This window comes from Haemaphysalis longicornis, unplaced genomic scaffold (genome assembly GCF_048455015.1).
Source record: "Haemaphysalis longicornis isolate Haplotype H1 unplaced genomic scaffold, Haemaphysalis longicornis Haplotype H1 scaffold_1, whole genome shotgun sequence".
In the NCBI taxonomy this organism is placed as follows: Eukaryota; Metazoa; Arthropoda; class Arachnida; order Ixodida; family Ixodidae; genus Haemaphysalis; species Haemaphysalis longicornis.
Window position 1 is genome coordinate 380,888,669 of NW_027526203.1, and position 13,232 is coordinate 380,901,900.

General features: G+C 45.5%; 1 protein-coding gene across 7 annotated transcripts in view; it reads left to right on the forward strand.

Annotated features, from left to right (window-relative positions):
* Positions 1–62: 62 nt before the first annotated feature.
* The window catches only part of LOC144155194 (putative phosphorylase b kinase regulatory subunit beta), a 75,796-nt gene continuing 62,626 nt past the window's right edge, over positions 63–13,232 (forward strand). For 3 of the 7 annotated variants that reach the window (XM_077686486.1, XM_077686491.1, XM_077686490.1), the window contains exons 1-4: positions 63–302; positions 765–815; positions 2,608–2,747; positions 4,750–4,885. In XM_077686486.1, the coding sequence (XP_077542612.1) occupies positions 796–815; positions 2,608–2,747; positions 4,750–4,885 (296 nt within the window). In that variant the 5' untranslated portion in view covers positions 63–302; positions 765–795. The remainder of the gene's footprint in view (positions 303–764; positions 816–2,607; positions 2,748–4,749; positions 4,886–13,232) is intronic. The other 4 variants (XM_077686488.1, XM_077686492.1, XM_077686493.1 and 1 more) reach the window with 3 other exon arrangements.

Consider the following 13,232-nt stretch of genomic DNA (forward strand, 5'->3'; position numbering starts at 1 on the left):
TGTGTGTGTGTGTGTGTGTTTTTTTTTTTTTTTGCTGCTCTTCCTAGTTTCCCATGGTTTCCCTCGGTACCTTCCCCGCCTTCACGATCCTGGTGTTGGTTCAGAAACGTTACGCCAGTTGTACTGTTGTGCTAACTTGGCCTTTTCGCTCTTCTAGTTCACTGCCGTGCGCATTTTCTGTCGCAGAATAATCATGCTCGTTCTGAGGGTGACCGTGTCGCTCCTCGTCTTGACTAACTTTCTACCAGCGTATTCTTAGTCGGAGCACCTCGCAGGGCCTGAAGGCGCCAGCGAAAGCAGAGGTATACATTTCTCGCTTTTCCCACCCCTACAGTCGTCTTCCACAGCCGCCAGTGTGCGGTTGTTGAACGTATTAATTTGAACTCTCGTGGGACTTGCCGATCACGTCAACTGCTTGCATGTCTGCTTGTGACCTTAAATGTTTCAACATTTTCTTCTGGCGGACTGCCGCATCTTTCATATGCACGCACGCGGCTCCTCACAGCCTCGTTGACAAGGTGTTTGCTTGCTGCTTTTATTTGCTCGTATGTTTTGAAATGAAAGATGTCCGCATGCGACGCACAAACCCTCGAGGTACTGCACCGTAGCGAAAGTAGGCGGGGGTGCTTTGCCCGTATGTCTGTCTTCCAGTTGCACTTGTCCTGCGCGAGCGGCGAACCTCTGCCGCACTTTCGGAGTGGCGTTCTTCTCACGCTTGTCTTCTTTTCGCATGGCACGGTGCTTGCATGGCTTTCTACCACCAGCTTCGGTTGTGTCGCCGCGAAAGTAGGAGTCATGAGCCTCCATAGTCCCAGGTACAGATTGCCGGTGCATTTGTCTGCGACCCGATGCCTGTGTTGTGTTCTGTGCATAATGCGAGTTTTTAGATTAACCAATGTGCACAATATCGGATGGTTATGTTGAAATTTTTCCCGCTGCGACTGTGCCACCAAAAACGAAAACAAGCATATAAGTAAATATATAAACGTGTGTGTGTGTGCGTGCGTGCGTGCGTACGTGCACTTTTGCCGCCAAATGTCAGGTTCATTTGCTTGCTTTAATTAAAAGCAGCCTAATTTGTATGGTGTGCTCACATGCTTTGAACCGCGCAGAAAAATCTTTGCGAAGCAATAGCCAACGTAGTTGCTACTTAAAAGATTTCTTTCTGGTCGAGCAGTCTCTTGCTTGAAGTATGAAAGCTGAAGAAGGGAAAGCACTTGGGTGCAGCATATTATAGTAGATGCTACCAAGAGGAATATGCGTCGTGATCTAAAGTCCACAGGACAGCGTACAAGTACGCCAAGGGGCTTAAGTTCACACGTAGCTTTTCACTGTTGTGCGCTTTGTAGATCACATTAGCTTTGGCACATAAAACTGTAACTGGGGCATTTTTTTTCTTTATGTAAAATTTTAAATGAAAGCTGTAGTATCGTTGGCAACTTTAGCTAGCAAGGAGTGCCAGCAGATATTCTATGTCGCAAAAAGTAGTTTACATTTTTGCTCAGTGTCTTAATCTAAGTTGGAACACCTTCAATTTAAACTGAAGTGTGATATGCATGAAAATGAACTCCTCAAAAGCATGCATATGCATGAATTCATTCATGTGCATGCTTTTTTTAGCAGTTCACTTTCTAGTCAGAAGATTCTTGTCGAATGATGAACGACTTAGGAAATACTGCTGTCTATTCTTGTGCCATAGATGGAGATGGTGCAGTTTTTTTTCATCATACGGATTGAAGACATTAGAGAAAATGACATTGTTTGTTGGATACAACAAACAAGTGTTTTTTTAGGGTAGCAACACTGCAGGGTTCTCAATGCATTGTATTGGTATGCAGTATGTTGAAGCTACTGTAACACGGAGCCAAAGTTTTATCACAAGCCATTGGTAAAAAAAAAGTATCTAGGGATGTGGGTATTTATAAGGGGAAGGCGAGGCAACAAAGGGAAATAAATTAGTAATGAAGGATGGAGGAGGGGCATAAATTTGGGTGAATTATAACTCTCAGGGTGATGACATCACAGAAATGAAAGCAAGGAGGGAAGTGCCAACTGAAACCTTTTTTCATCATAAGGAAAGGAAGCTAAAAGAGAGGGGGAGGGAGGCTTGAGTTCCTAGCCTGTGTGCCACAAATATACAACTAGTAAGTGGGTACTTACTGTGGCATTGCCAACAATATTTTGGTGGGGTTGACGTACTGATTGTCGTGCATAACTTGCAGAGGAGAAATACAATAAGGGATTTATTGGAGGGCACTGCTGCCATGCTGACATTAGTTCAGTAGTTTGAAGTCCATGCCATTTATGCCAATATGCCCGTCTCAGAAAAATTTGCGAAAAGTAAAGGACATAATCATTTTGATCGAAGCCGAATGCCCCCACTTTTAGGGTGGTGGGGGTAAAGAATGTGAAAGCGCAGTTGAGTCAAAGTCAATAGACATCAGTGCCAGACAGTTCGTTCACAATTTATTCTCACACCTTTGTTCAGTTAAATTGAAATTTTCCTGACACGCAGGTGTATTTTAAAATTAGTGTTGAATCTTGTTCGTTCCTGTCGAACTGAGGATGCTTGTCACTGACCAAGTCTTGTTCTGCTTCATCCTGGAGGGCGCGGCACCGAACCATGGCTGTGCCATTGTTTGGGAGGAGCCGAGTCGGCAGTGTTGCAGACACAGTCGATGTGGACAGCATAAAGCTTACAAACTACACTGACACGGTGCATCATTTGGACAAGTTCTATGGACAAGGTACGAGCCTCAGTTGTTCGTTTATAAAAAGGCTGCGCCCTCTGGCAGGTACAGGAAACTTGCCATTGGTGCAACAGGTGGTCTTCAAAGAATGCTTTTGTTAACAAAAGGAGGAGAAGTATGGCTAACTGTATTGGTAGTGTAAGAAAATAGTAGTATGCTTTTATGCGCTCCGCACCTCCCATAAGCACTGCATAAATTACAGTTCTATGACTATAAAATATTTTAATGCAAATGGAATACAACTAACATGAACTTACTCGTGAATTGAATCTAATTTTTCAAATTTAGACATTTACAGTTCAGCATGTGTAGAACTTCTATATGTGACTACATGAATTTTTTCGGCAACCCTGTAATTAAAAAGATAGTCTTAGAGTACAGCACACCTTTTAGAAATCTGTTTTTGATGCCAATTCTCAGCAAAAGACAAAAAAAAAATGTAGAAAAAGATTGTAAGACGAGTGACATGCAGCAAAACGTATATACAGTGGAACCCTGGTTATATGTCCCCGGGTATTACGACGGACAAGTTGAGTCCCGGTGAAAGCCATGGACTTTCACTTATTTCACTTTCATGTGCATCCTAAAAGCAAATGGTTTTGGATTCCCTCACAAGTTCGGCTTCGTTGCACCAATTCGGCGTTGTGCGGGAAAGCCAGCAATGTGTGCGAGCTTGCAGCAAAGCCAGCCTTTAAAGGAGCCATGAAGAGAAAACACAAGTTTGGTTCATTCAAAAGGTTGTCTCGTTAGAATCATACTGACACCACTTTTAACGTAAACTTCGCTCAAATAAGCTACATAATTAGGAAAAACGGGAATGGTCATGCGACCCACCAGCTCATTTCCCGCAACAGAACCTATGATGTCACATGAGCTAAGCTCTGCGATTGGCGGAGGCTGGCAGAAGCAGACGCAAATTAGGTAGAGCTTACAAACTAGACGAACGAGTGATTTGCGCTTAAATTTAGGGCACATTCTTTACAAAGCAATAAGAATGATGGGACAAACAGTGGAAGTTACGAAAGCACATGTAAACATAGAAGTACTGATGCGTTCTGCTGTTCGTACTGCGCATAGCATGCTTGGTTTAGCTGCACAGCACTACGGGGCTTGGGTTGTCTCAGACGACACTGGCCGATTGACGCAAGCAACGGTGTCTTACGTGACCCCATTTGTCGAGCGAGCACTGTTTCAGGGAACGAATATTTTCTTGCAGAACAAAAACAAGCCAGGTTTAAATGCGGGCAAAAACAAACCAAACGCTTGCCACGGTATGGTGGCGCCATCTAGGTTACGGAACGTAAAGAAACGCGGGAACAAACCAACACCGCTGTACAGGGTGGAGACAACCTTGGAACGGTCCCGCGCCGCCGCAATTGGGCCAACGGGCTCAACGCGTTATTCTTTTCGTTTCCCACGAGACCTAGCAACGCGAAACAGACAATATGATTCAAACTTCTTCAGTAAACAGCGTTGCGGCGATAATTTTAGCGCGGTTTTGACACAATGACTTGCTTCGGCGGCGAGCGAGCAACCGAAAATGGCGGTGCCAGCGTATACGTGTCTCTACCCTGTACGGCGGATGCGTGAATGAAGGTACTCTAGGCTGCAGAGCGGTCGGTTCCCGTGATGTCATTTGGGACCACGAAAACGCACGATTGAGCGCGAAAATCAAAATTTTAACCTAAATTGTTTAATTTCTCAAGGAATAAAGCACCGTTTGTATCCGGACAAGCGCTGGGGGCACTATAAAACATGAAATCTTTCGAATAAAACCAACTTGCATTTTCTCTTCATGGCTCCTTTAAATGTTGTTGTTGTTATTATTTGTACTAGGTAATTTTTACTTGGAATTGCAGAAGTGCATTGTTGGTCAAATTTAATCGCAAATACTAGTCACAGAGCATTCAAAGTTTAGAATATTTGGGCACTGTATCGCTATTAGTACCTGGATCAGTGTATGAATATCGCAAAGTAACTGTTGCAAATGGTTTTGCAGTGAAGCGGCAACTGCTTAACTACCAGAGCCCAACAACAGGACTTTTTCCACGCCTTTCTCGAGATCGAGAGCATGGTTATGTCCGAGACAGCATTTACTGTGCTGTTGCAATATGGAGCCTGTACCAGTCGTACAAGTAAGGGTTTTCCCATTTTCCTTTCTTTTTATTTACAGTGACAGCTGTCGATAGTTTACTATGTGAGGTACTTTCATGGGGAGTACTTTTTATCGTCGTATTGCGCGTCATCGTGTGTGTGTCGCCGTGTTGGCATTGCCATGTGTCTATGGCCACTATCATGTTGCGTGCGCTGCCGAACACGGGTCTGAAAAACAAGGTGTGTTTGCTACGTCTGAAGTTTGGGGGATCCAACCCAAGCCCCTCTGCTTCTGAAGCAGGAATCATCACCACTGGGACATAAGTTCTCGCTGATAACGAGCGTAATTGCTGTCTTTGCATTCAGACTTTGTGGCTCATTGTAAAGCCTAGGAGGTGTGCAAAATGTTCATCATTGCTTGTAGTTTTCAGGCAACTGGAAATGGGAACATCAGAAATGTAACCTGCTGCTACTCAAAAAACCATACCCACACACACGACTCGTTTCTCCATGGGGTATTGGCCAAAAATGGCATTGCCAATATGTTTAGAATGTATTGCACAAAATGCACTCTTTGTAACCACATTGTAGTTGTAACCGCATTGTAACCACAGCTGTTGCTATAGTTCATGTAATCTTGGGGTGGTTGTGTGTGATCTTTTTTACCTATTGCACATTTTCATTGTGAATTGCTGACATGTATCGTAACGGCAGTGAAAAATTTACACCATCTTCCCGCGAGGGGAACCATGGGGTAGATGTGACACATCGGGGGTTTCCGTTGCGTTTCCGTTATGTTAGCGTGTCCATTGTTGTTGTGTCCATATTTTACGCAGCATGTTCACCCCCGATGCGTCGCATCTACCCCATGGTTCCCCTCGCGGGAAGATGGTGTAAATTTTTCACGGTTGCGCCAACCATCGCGATAGCAGGCCTGATAGTCTCCATTCAAATCATCGGTGGTCATCGGAGGATGTCATCGGCGAGCGGCGGCGGAACGACTGAGCGGAGCGGCGCAGTTACCGCGTTTATATGCAGCGGAATGAGAGAGAGCAGCGCATAGCAGCGCATGCGCATGTGTTAACCGAGCGCAAGCTGCACGCTAACCCGCACCCACGCACCCACGCACAGCTGGCACGACGATGAAACGAGCGCTGGAGAGCGCTAACACGCAGATGGCGCTGCGGTAAGAGCGGCGCTAGCGCGCAGCTGGCGCGGCGAGGAGAATGGGGGAGGGATGCGGACTACGCCGGACGACACTGGAGGGACAAGGCGAGTGAAAGAGATGCGTCGCATCTAAAATGCTAGCAAATAAGGGTGTGGCCATGTGAACTTGGTTATTTAGTGGTGCTGAAAGTTAATCAGTGGTGTGTTCACAGTTTTAGAGCACAGTATTAGACATCGCATACCTCATGGTACAGATCTAGCTGAGCTGCAAGGTAATCCTGGCGTGGACAGTGACCTTTCCTAACATACAGACGTTTGGGAATAACGAATTACTGACTACAAATTGAATATAATGTTCTTGAGTATAAAGACTTTCAGTTTAGAGTGATTGAGTGTCGGTCATAATTATAACCCTTAGCCTATGTATATCCACTGCACAATGAGGGCCCCTCCGGTACATGTCCAATTGCTCATGTCGTGCGCCGTCCGAATATCGAGCTTTTGGTCTTCCACTAGTTCTAATGGCGTCCTTTGGTAGCTGTTCTGTTACCCTTGTGGTCTGACGATTGTCAGTTATGTTTTTACATGCCCAGTGTAACCACATCTTTCACTAATCTGAGCTAAGATGTCTCCCACTTAAGTTGGTTGTGGTTAGTTCCTTAATCCACAACGCTTGTGTCCTATCCCACAATGCTACTGCTACCATCCTTCTTTTCATAATTGATTGGGTTGACCCAAGGTTTTTTTTTGAAGATGCTTAGTAAGTTCGCAAGTTTCTGTCCCATAGGTTAGCAGTGGAAGTACGAATTAGAGGCATGAGACTCTTTTTAGTGACAGAGGTCGCGTACTGTTCACAATTGAGAATGCCTGCCAAATGCATCCCAGCTTATGCTAATTCTAAGCCTGGATGTCTTTTTTATTGTTTGGATTAGCACTGACAATCTGTCCAACATAGTTATATTCATCCACCTTTTCTAGTATTTAATTGCCCAGGTTGAAGAAGAGGCTCTCTGTGTCTGAGAATACTTTCGATATCTTCATATTTATCTTTAACCCTTTCAGGGTCACGGACGTACATGTACGTCTTCTGCAAACACCTTCAAAATGGTCAATAACGTATACGTACGTCATCGCTTGTATGCTTAAAAAGCGCGCCTTTTTCGCCAACTTCTCTTGCTTGGCATGTGCTGCCACACTGCAGAAATACGTCAAATTACACTAAAAAACAGGTAAAAAAAATTACGTCAAGCCTTAGTACATCAAATTATTTTCTTGTGCCGATGGCTCTTTTTTATTTTTTTATGATTTACTTCAGCGCCGCGCCAGTTATCGCTTGCGCATCCGCTAATGAGGGGGCGCGGTGGGTATCGCCCACCTAAGGACGCCCACCGGACGCCTCTCGCTTCTTGCGCCTGCCACAGACCAAGGGCGCCTGTGAGACTGATGAGGCTCTTTTCTCTTTTTTTTTTTTGTATTTTATAGGAGCGGTGCACCGTCTATTGCTCGCGCATTCAGCCGCGCGCGCAGCGGCTGGTTTCGGTATCATCCTCCGGGCGCTTCCCGCTTTTTGCGCCCGCGAAACTGATGTCTATCTGATTTTAATTCACTCAAAAGGTGTCGGCTTGTTACTCTCTTGTTTCTATTTAAAATTTTTCTTGTGTTACTCATGAATAAACCACATGTATGTAACAACACAAACAATTTTTTTGTCACTTTATGGTCACCCTAAAAAAATTACGATAATTTTTTCTTGAAATAGATTCATCCGAAGAATTTAAAATCAGCAGTAAAAAAAATCGACGTCGCATTTGGCGAAAAAATTCGGCCCTCAAAGGGGTAACTCCATGACTGAGTTTTCTGAGTGAAGTTCGTGAAGAATTATTTGCAGGTCTTCTCCCGATTCAATTAACAGAATGATTTATTTCTCACATTTCAAGTGGCTCAAATGTTCTCCATTTGCTCGTATCTCTGATATCTCCAGACCCACCCCATTCCAAGACAGATTGTAAGCACTTTTGGACAGATGGTTTGTCGTTTGATGCCATTCCTGGTAGGGAATTTCCTGCTCCTCCTATAAATGATTATTGTGCCTCTACATACCTTGTATACTACCGTATAAGTCTGAATATAGGTCGAGCCGGAATATAGGTCGGCATCCTTACCTTTTGGGCGGGAAATTGAAAAGAAAATTTATGTACCTGCATATTACCGTTTTATTGTGGTTATGAGCACTTGTTTTGTCCAAAAGTTACTCATTAGAGCTGTCTTAAACCTCGGATGACTCTACCTGGCCTCTGTGTGGCTGTCTCCCACACAGTAAGCTGTCCTCTGTGCAGACCGGGGATAAATACTCACCAGAACATCTCATCAGTAATCGAGCGCCATGCATGGGACGCCCATGCGCAGGCAGCCAGCAAGCATCTGGGTGTTGTGGCCAGCCATCCATTCGCAGTGAAGTCGCACAATGCTAGCGGACAAATTCATCACCTTTCCTTCAGTTACGGGTGTACAGTGTGGTGCCCACATTTCGAGGTCTTCTGAGCGTTGCATACCGAGAGAAGCCCCTCAGCTTGCGCCAGTAGCGTGCACTCTTTTCTGTATCTTGGGGAACAGCGCGAACTAACAGGGACACAAAAAGAAAGAAGTGGACAGGACTAGCGCTGACTTTCAACTCCTGTTTTTCTGTTAGTTCGCGCTGTTCCCCAAGATGCAAGTACACCAACTCGCCCAACTCGCCACCCTGCTACTCTTTTCTGTGACACCGAACGGGTGCTAGTTGGACATGTTGCCTTTGGCTTGGGCATACTATACGACGTTTGTTTTAAATGCTGTTGTGAACTGGCGCTAAGTGCCTTAAAACTTATCTTGAGCAAGACGAGAATAGCACCCAAACGTTCACTGATAGAGAAGTAACAACAACAAAAAAAGATGTTCGCGTGTTCGATTGATGTTGGTGGTGACGGTGCCTTTGCGGTTTGGATGGGTCCGATGGGCTCCCTGGTTTCCGGATGACAACTATTATTACGCCCGTGACCGGTATATAGGTCGAAGGAGGACTTTTCGGCAAACTTTCTTGCAAAAAAAATCTCGACCTATAAGAGCGTATGCAAGTCTCCCTGGTCTGTCACGAAAAGCGAAAATGCCTGTGCGTTCAAGATTTTGGTGCACGTTAACCCTTTCAAGGTCAATTACGTACATGCACGTGCCCTGCAAACACCTTCAAAATGGTTAATGATGTACTATCGGGATACATTGAAATATAAACAACGGATCACGTGGCTTTTGCTACATGCCGCGCATCCTGGCAATGGGCCGCGTATGCGCAGCAGAAATATGTTACGAGAGTTCGTGACCAACCTTGATATGGAAAGACCATCGTCTTTCCATCGTTGCTTGGGCGCTCAGCACGAAATGAAAAATGAAGGAATATAGCTGTGTGCACTGTTTTCACTCAGTGTAGCGCTGAAGTTAGATAATGCTCACGTGAGCGGGCGCCGAATGTGACAGGAAGACAAACCGAAATGCTCGCACGCTGAATGATAGTCTTTTCATACCAAAGTTGGACACAAACTCTTGGAACTTGCTCGTACTGCACATATGCGGCTCATCGCCAGGATGCGCAGCATGTACTGAAACCCACGCACTCCATTGTCTGTATTTCAATGTATCACGATAGTACATGTACGTCATCACTTGTATGTTTAAAGAGCACACCTTTTTAACACGAAAGTGTTTTAAACCGGTGTACACAGACCTCACCGACGGCATATCCGTCACGGAAATGACATCACCAGAAAAAGTTCCATTGACGTGGCGGCGTTAGGATTCGACCGCACGTTCACTCTGGCCGCAATGGGAGGTGTGAAATGCTCTACGGACTAAGCCATGAAGTTAAGCCAACATGGCTGTACCAACGCGCCTTATGTTCTTCCCTGTAACTTTTCTATTCAGATGGTGCTGCTGTCTAGGAGAGGTGACGCGAAGTAGTGCATCATGGCGCTAATGAGCGCCGATAGTTGGTGCCTCGATAGGGCAGCGTATAGCAGTGTAAGCTGCTGTGTTTATCCGTCCGCCGGACTCTGCAAACCGAGCTACGAGCTCTGCCTCTCGCATTCCACAAGCTGAGCTCGTCGCAACACAAGCATCTGGCGTACACGCCATGCAGAAGGGCCAATGTGGTCGCACTTTTGCCAAAGCGACCCGCCAGCGGGTCCTCGCCAAGCACACCCACAAGACTGCTGCCGACCCTCAAACCATGCTCCTTTCGCTCTAGCGGACCTTGACTTCACCAAACGATTAGCTGACAACCCGTTCGGTTTCGTTTTCACAGTTTGCGAGCACCTGGGGTTTCAAACGGATTCACGCAATGCTCTGGCGCATGTAATCCAGTTTCAAATGTTGATGCGTCTAACAGTGCGATGCTGACGAAATATAAATAACGATGTGCAAGTTTATATCGATGCACAATAAACATTCAACTGCTCCTGTGAAAGAAATTCCTATGAAAGAAGAATCAACCACATTTTTTATCATTTCTCTCGCTTGGCATGTGCTGCCACACTACAGAAATATGTGAAATTTTTTTCTTGTGCAGATGGCTCTTCTTTTCTTTTTTTTTATGCTTTACTACAGCGGTGTGCCAGCTATTGCTTGCGCATCCGGTCACGCATGGGCGCACAGCAGCTAGTTTCGGTTTCATCCTCCAGGCACTTCCTGCTTCTTGCGCCTGCGAAAATGATGGCATTCTGGTTTCGATTCACTCAAAAGGTGCCGGCTTGTTACCCTCTCGTTTATTGCTCACCAGGGAGCGACTACACTTGTTTCCACACAGGCGCTGACTTACACTAACGATGCCGCTGTGGTTGCGTTTCCTTGTTTTGGGGACTCACAAAAACCAATTCCGTCTCGTTAAAGATAATAGGAGGGATTATTATAGGTTTCTCACTTGTTTTGTTTTCCAGATGCAGGCACAGCCGTAGTTTTCTTAGTGCGCTCACCCATGAAGTTATCTTACGCTATGGAAGTGCGCGCCGGTTGCTCTGCTGCAAGTGAGTTGAGCGGCAATTCCTCTAATGTGGACTACTGCCCAGCTGACGAATCAGAATCTGATTCATTGGATGTCAGCCCGTCAGACGAGGAGTTACTTAAAAGTTCAGACTCGGATGTTGATGAAGGAGCGACATCTCAAGCGCGTGCGTGGTGAGACGACGCTAGCTGAATCAAAGATGACTTTTCTCCCTCTGTGTTTCCATTTGATGCCACTCATTCAGGACTAGTGTCTTGCTCTGCATTGCCACCAGATACAAAAGAAGTCGACTGCTTCAAGCTTTTCTTTGATGAAGGGCTATTCTTGCTGACTACCCGCCACGGTGGCTTAGTGGCTATTGCGTTGTGCTGCTGAGTCCAAGGATGCAGGTTTGATTCCCAGCTGCGGCGGCTGCTTTTCTGATGGAGGCGAAAAGCAAAAACTCCTGTGTGTTCCAGATTTCAGTGCGCGTTAAAGATCCCCGGGTGGCCAAACTGATCTGGAGACCTCCACTGCGATGCACCTCATCGCCTGTGTAGGGTCGGGACGTTAAGGGCCATGCAGACATAACACAAGTTTGGTTTATTCGAAAGATTGCGTCGTTATAATCATACTGACACCACTTTTAATGTAATCTTCACTCAAATAAGTTATATAATTAGGAAAAAAAGGAATGGCCATGCTACCCACTAGCTCATTTCCTGCAACAGAACCTATGATGTCATATGCCCAGCTGTGCGATTGGCTGAGGCCGGCAAAAGCGACTGCAAATTAGGCAGGGCTTATAAGCTTGCTGAACGAGCTATTTGTGCTTAAATTTAGGGCACATTGTTTTTATAGCTTTAAGAATTGTGGGGTGAACAAGTAAAGTTACGAACGAACACCTAAACACCGAGGCAGTTAGTGCGGCACTTTGCCAGCTGACAGTGCCTAACACAGCCGTCAGACGCGTTGCACTTGTCTGACTCAACACTGACCGCCTGACATAAGCGGCACGGTCACTTACGTGACCATGTTTGTCGAGTCATAGCTTACATTTTAGGAAACAATTAGTATGAACCCTAATAAAAATAAGGCAGGTGAAGAAGTGTGGCCAGAAGCAAAGTGCCAACACTGGAACTTCAAGGCCCATAAAATTTTCAGCGGTATTGCAGCGCCATCTATGAAAGTGGGCATTTGACGTCGTGAGGTCAGCTGGAGGAATTGCCAGTGGGGGTGTGCGAATACACGAATATTTGAATACGAATAGAATAGTACCCCTACGAATAATTGGATTCGTGGATGGAGTATCTACTGCTTGATTTTTTGAATAGTACAGTAGATTTTCCTAATGGGCCCGGCTCTGTGAAAGTGAGACACGTTTGCACACACTAACGCACTGCGGCTACACCATCTGCTTATTTCCTGTGCACTTGGCAAACGTCATCCAAATCGCGCTTTCGATGAGTGCGCCTTGTAGAGGCCATGAGTCTTATCACGTAGCATGAAGTAATTTGCAATTGCATAAATAAAATCTTTCCTCTATGCCGTCGACTCTGGCCGCCATTTTGAATTACGCTACCGAATGTTTACATGTTAGGGAAGTGCAGCTTCCGGTAAAGCAGTTGCCACCCCTTTTTTTGTGTTTTTGACAGCGTCTCCATTAATTTAGAAATGAAAGAGGTTCTGACTTTTTAAATGCAGTTGGTGTATGCTTATTGTATTTTTTTGTTTGTTTACATTCTAGACACCATTGGGACAATAGTTTTAACAGTTTGACTACTCCATTGTTGAACTGATAAGCAGTCAGTGCAAATTGATCAGTGGTCAGTGCAAGCCATCCCTCCGCTGCATATCTTGCCCCATGGTATTCCTTCATTGGGGTACCGTAGCAAGCTGCCCTTACACGGAGTAACGCTGGCTCGTGCACGGCAAGTATAGTGTAGGCTTTCCTTCGGCAACGTATCGTTCACGTTTGGAGCTTGCCATGTGTTTTAGAAGGGCCTCATCATGGTTCTTGATGGTAGTTGTGCCATGTTTTCGCGTCTTTGTTATTCATGCCTGCAAAGTGCTCGCTTAGAAGTTCAGAGGCGCTATCTCGTTGCCTCCTATTCGGACTTTGCACACCCCTACTTGACAGTGTGCAGCTGACCAAGAAGATGCTTCAAATGGTGCATGGGGTGAACACGCAGTGGAAGAGCTGGAAAGGATGAGAA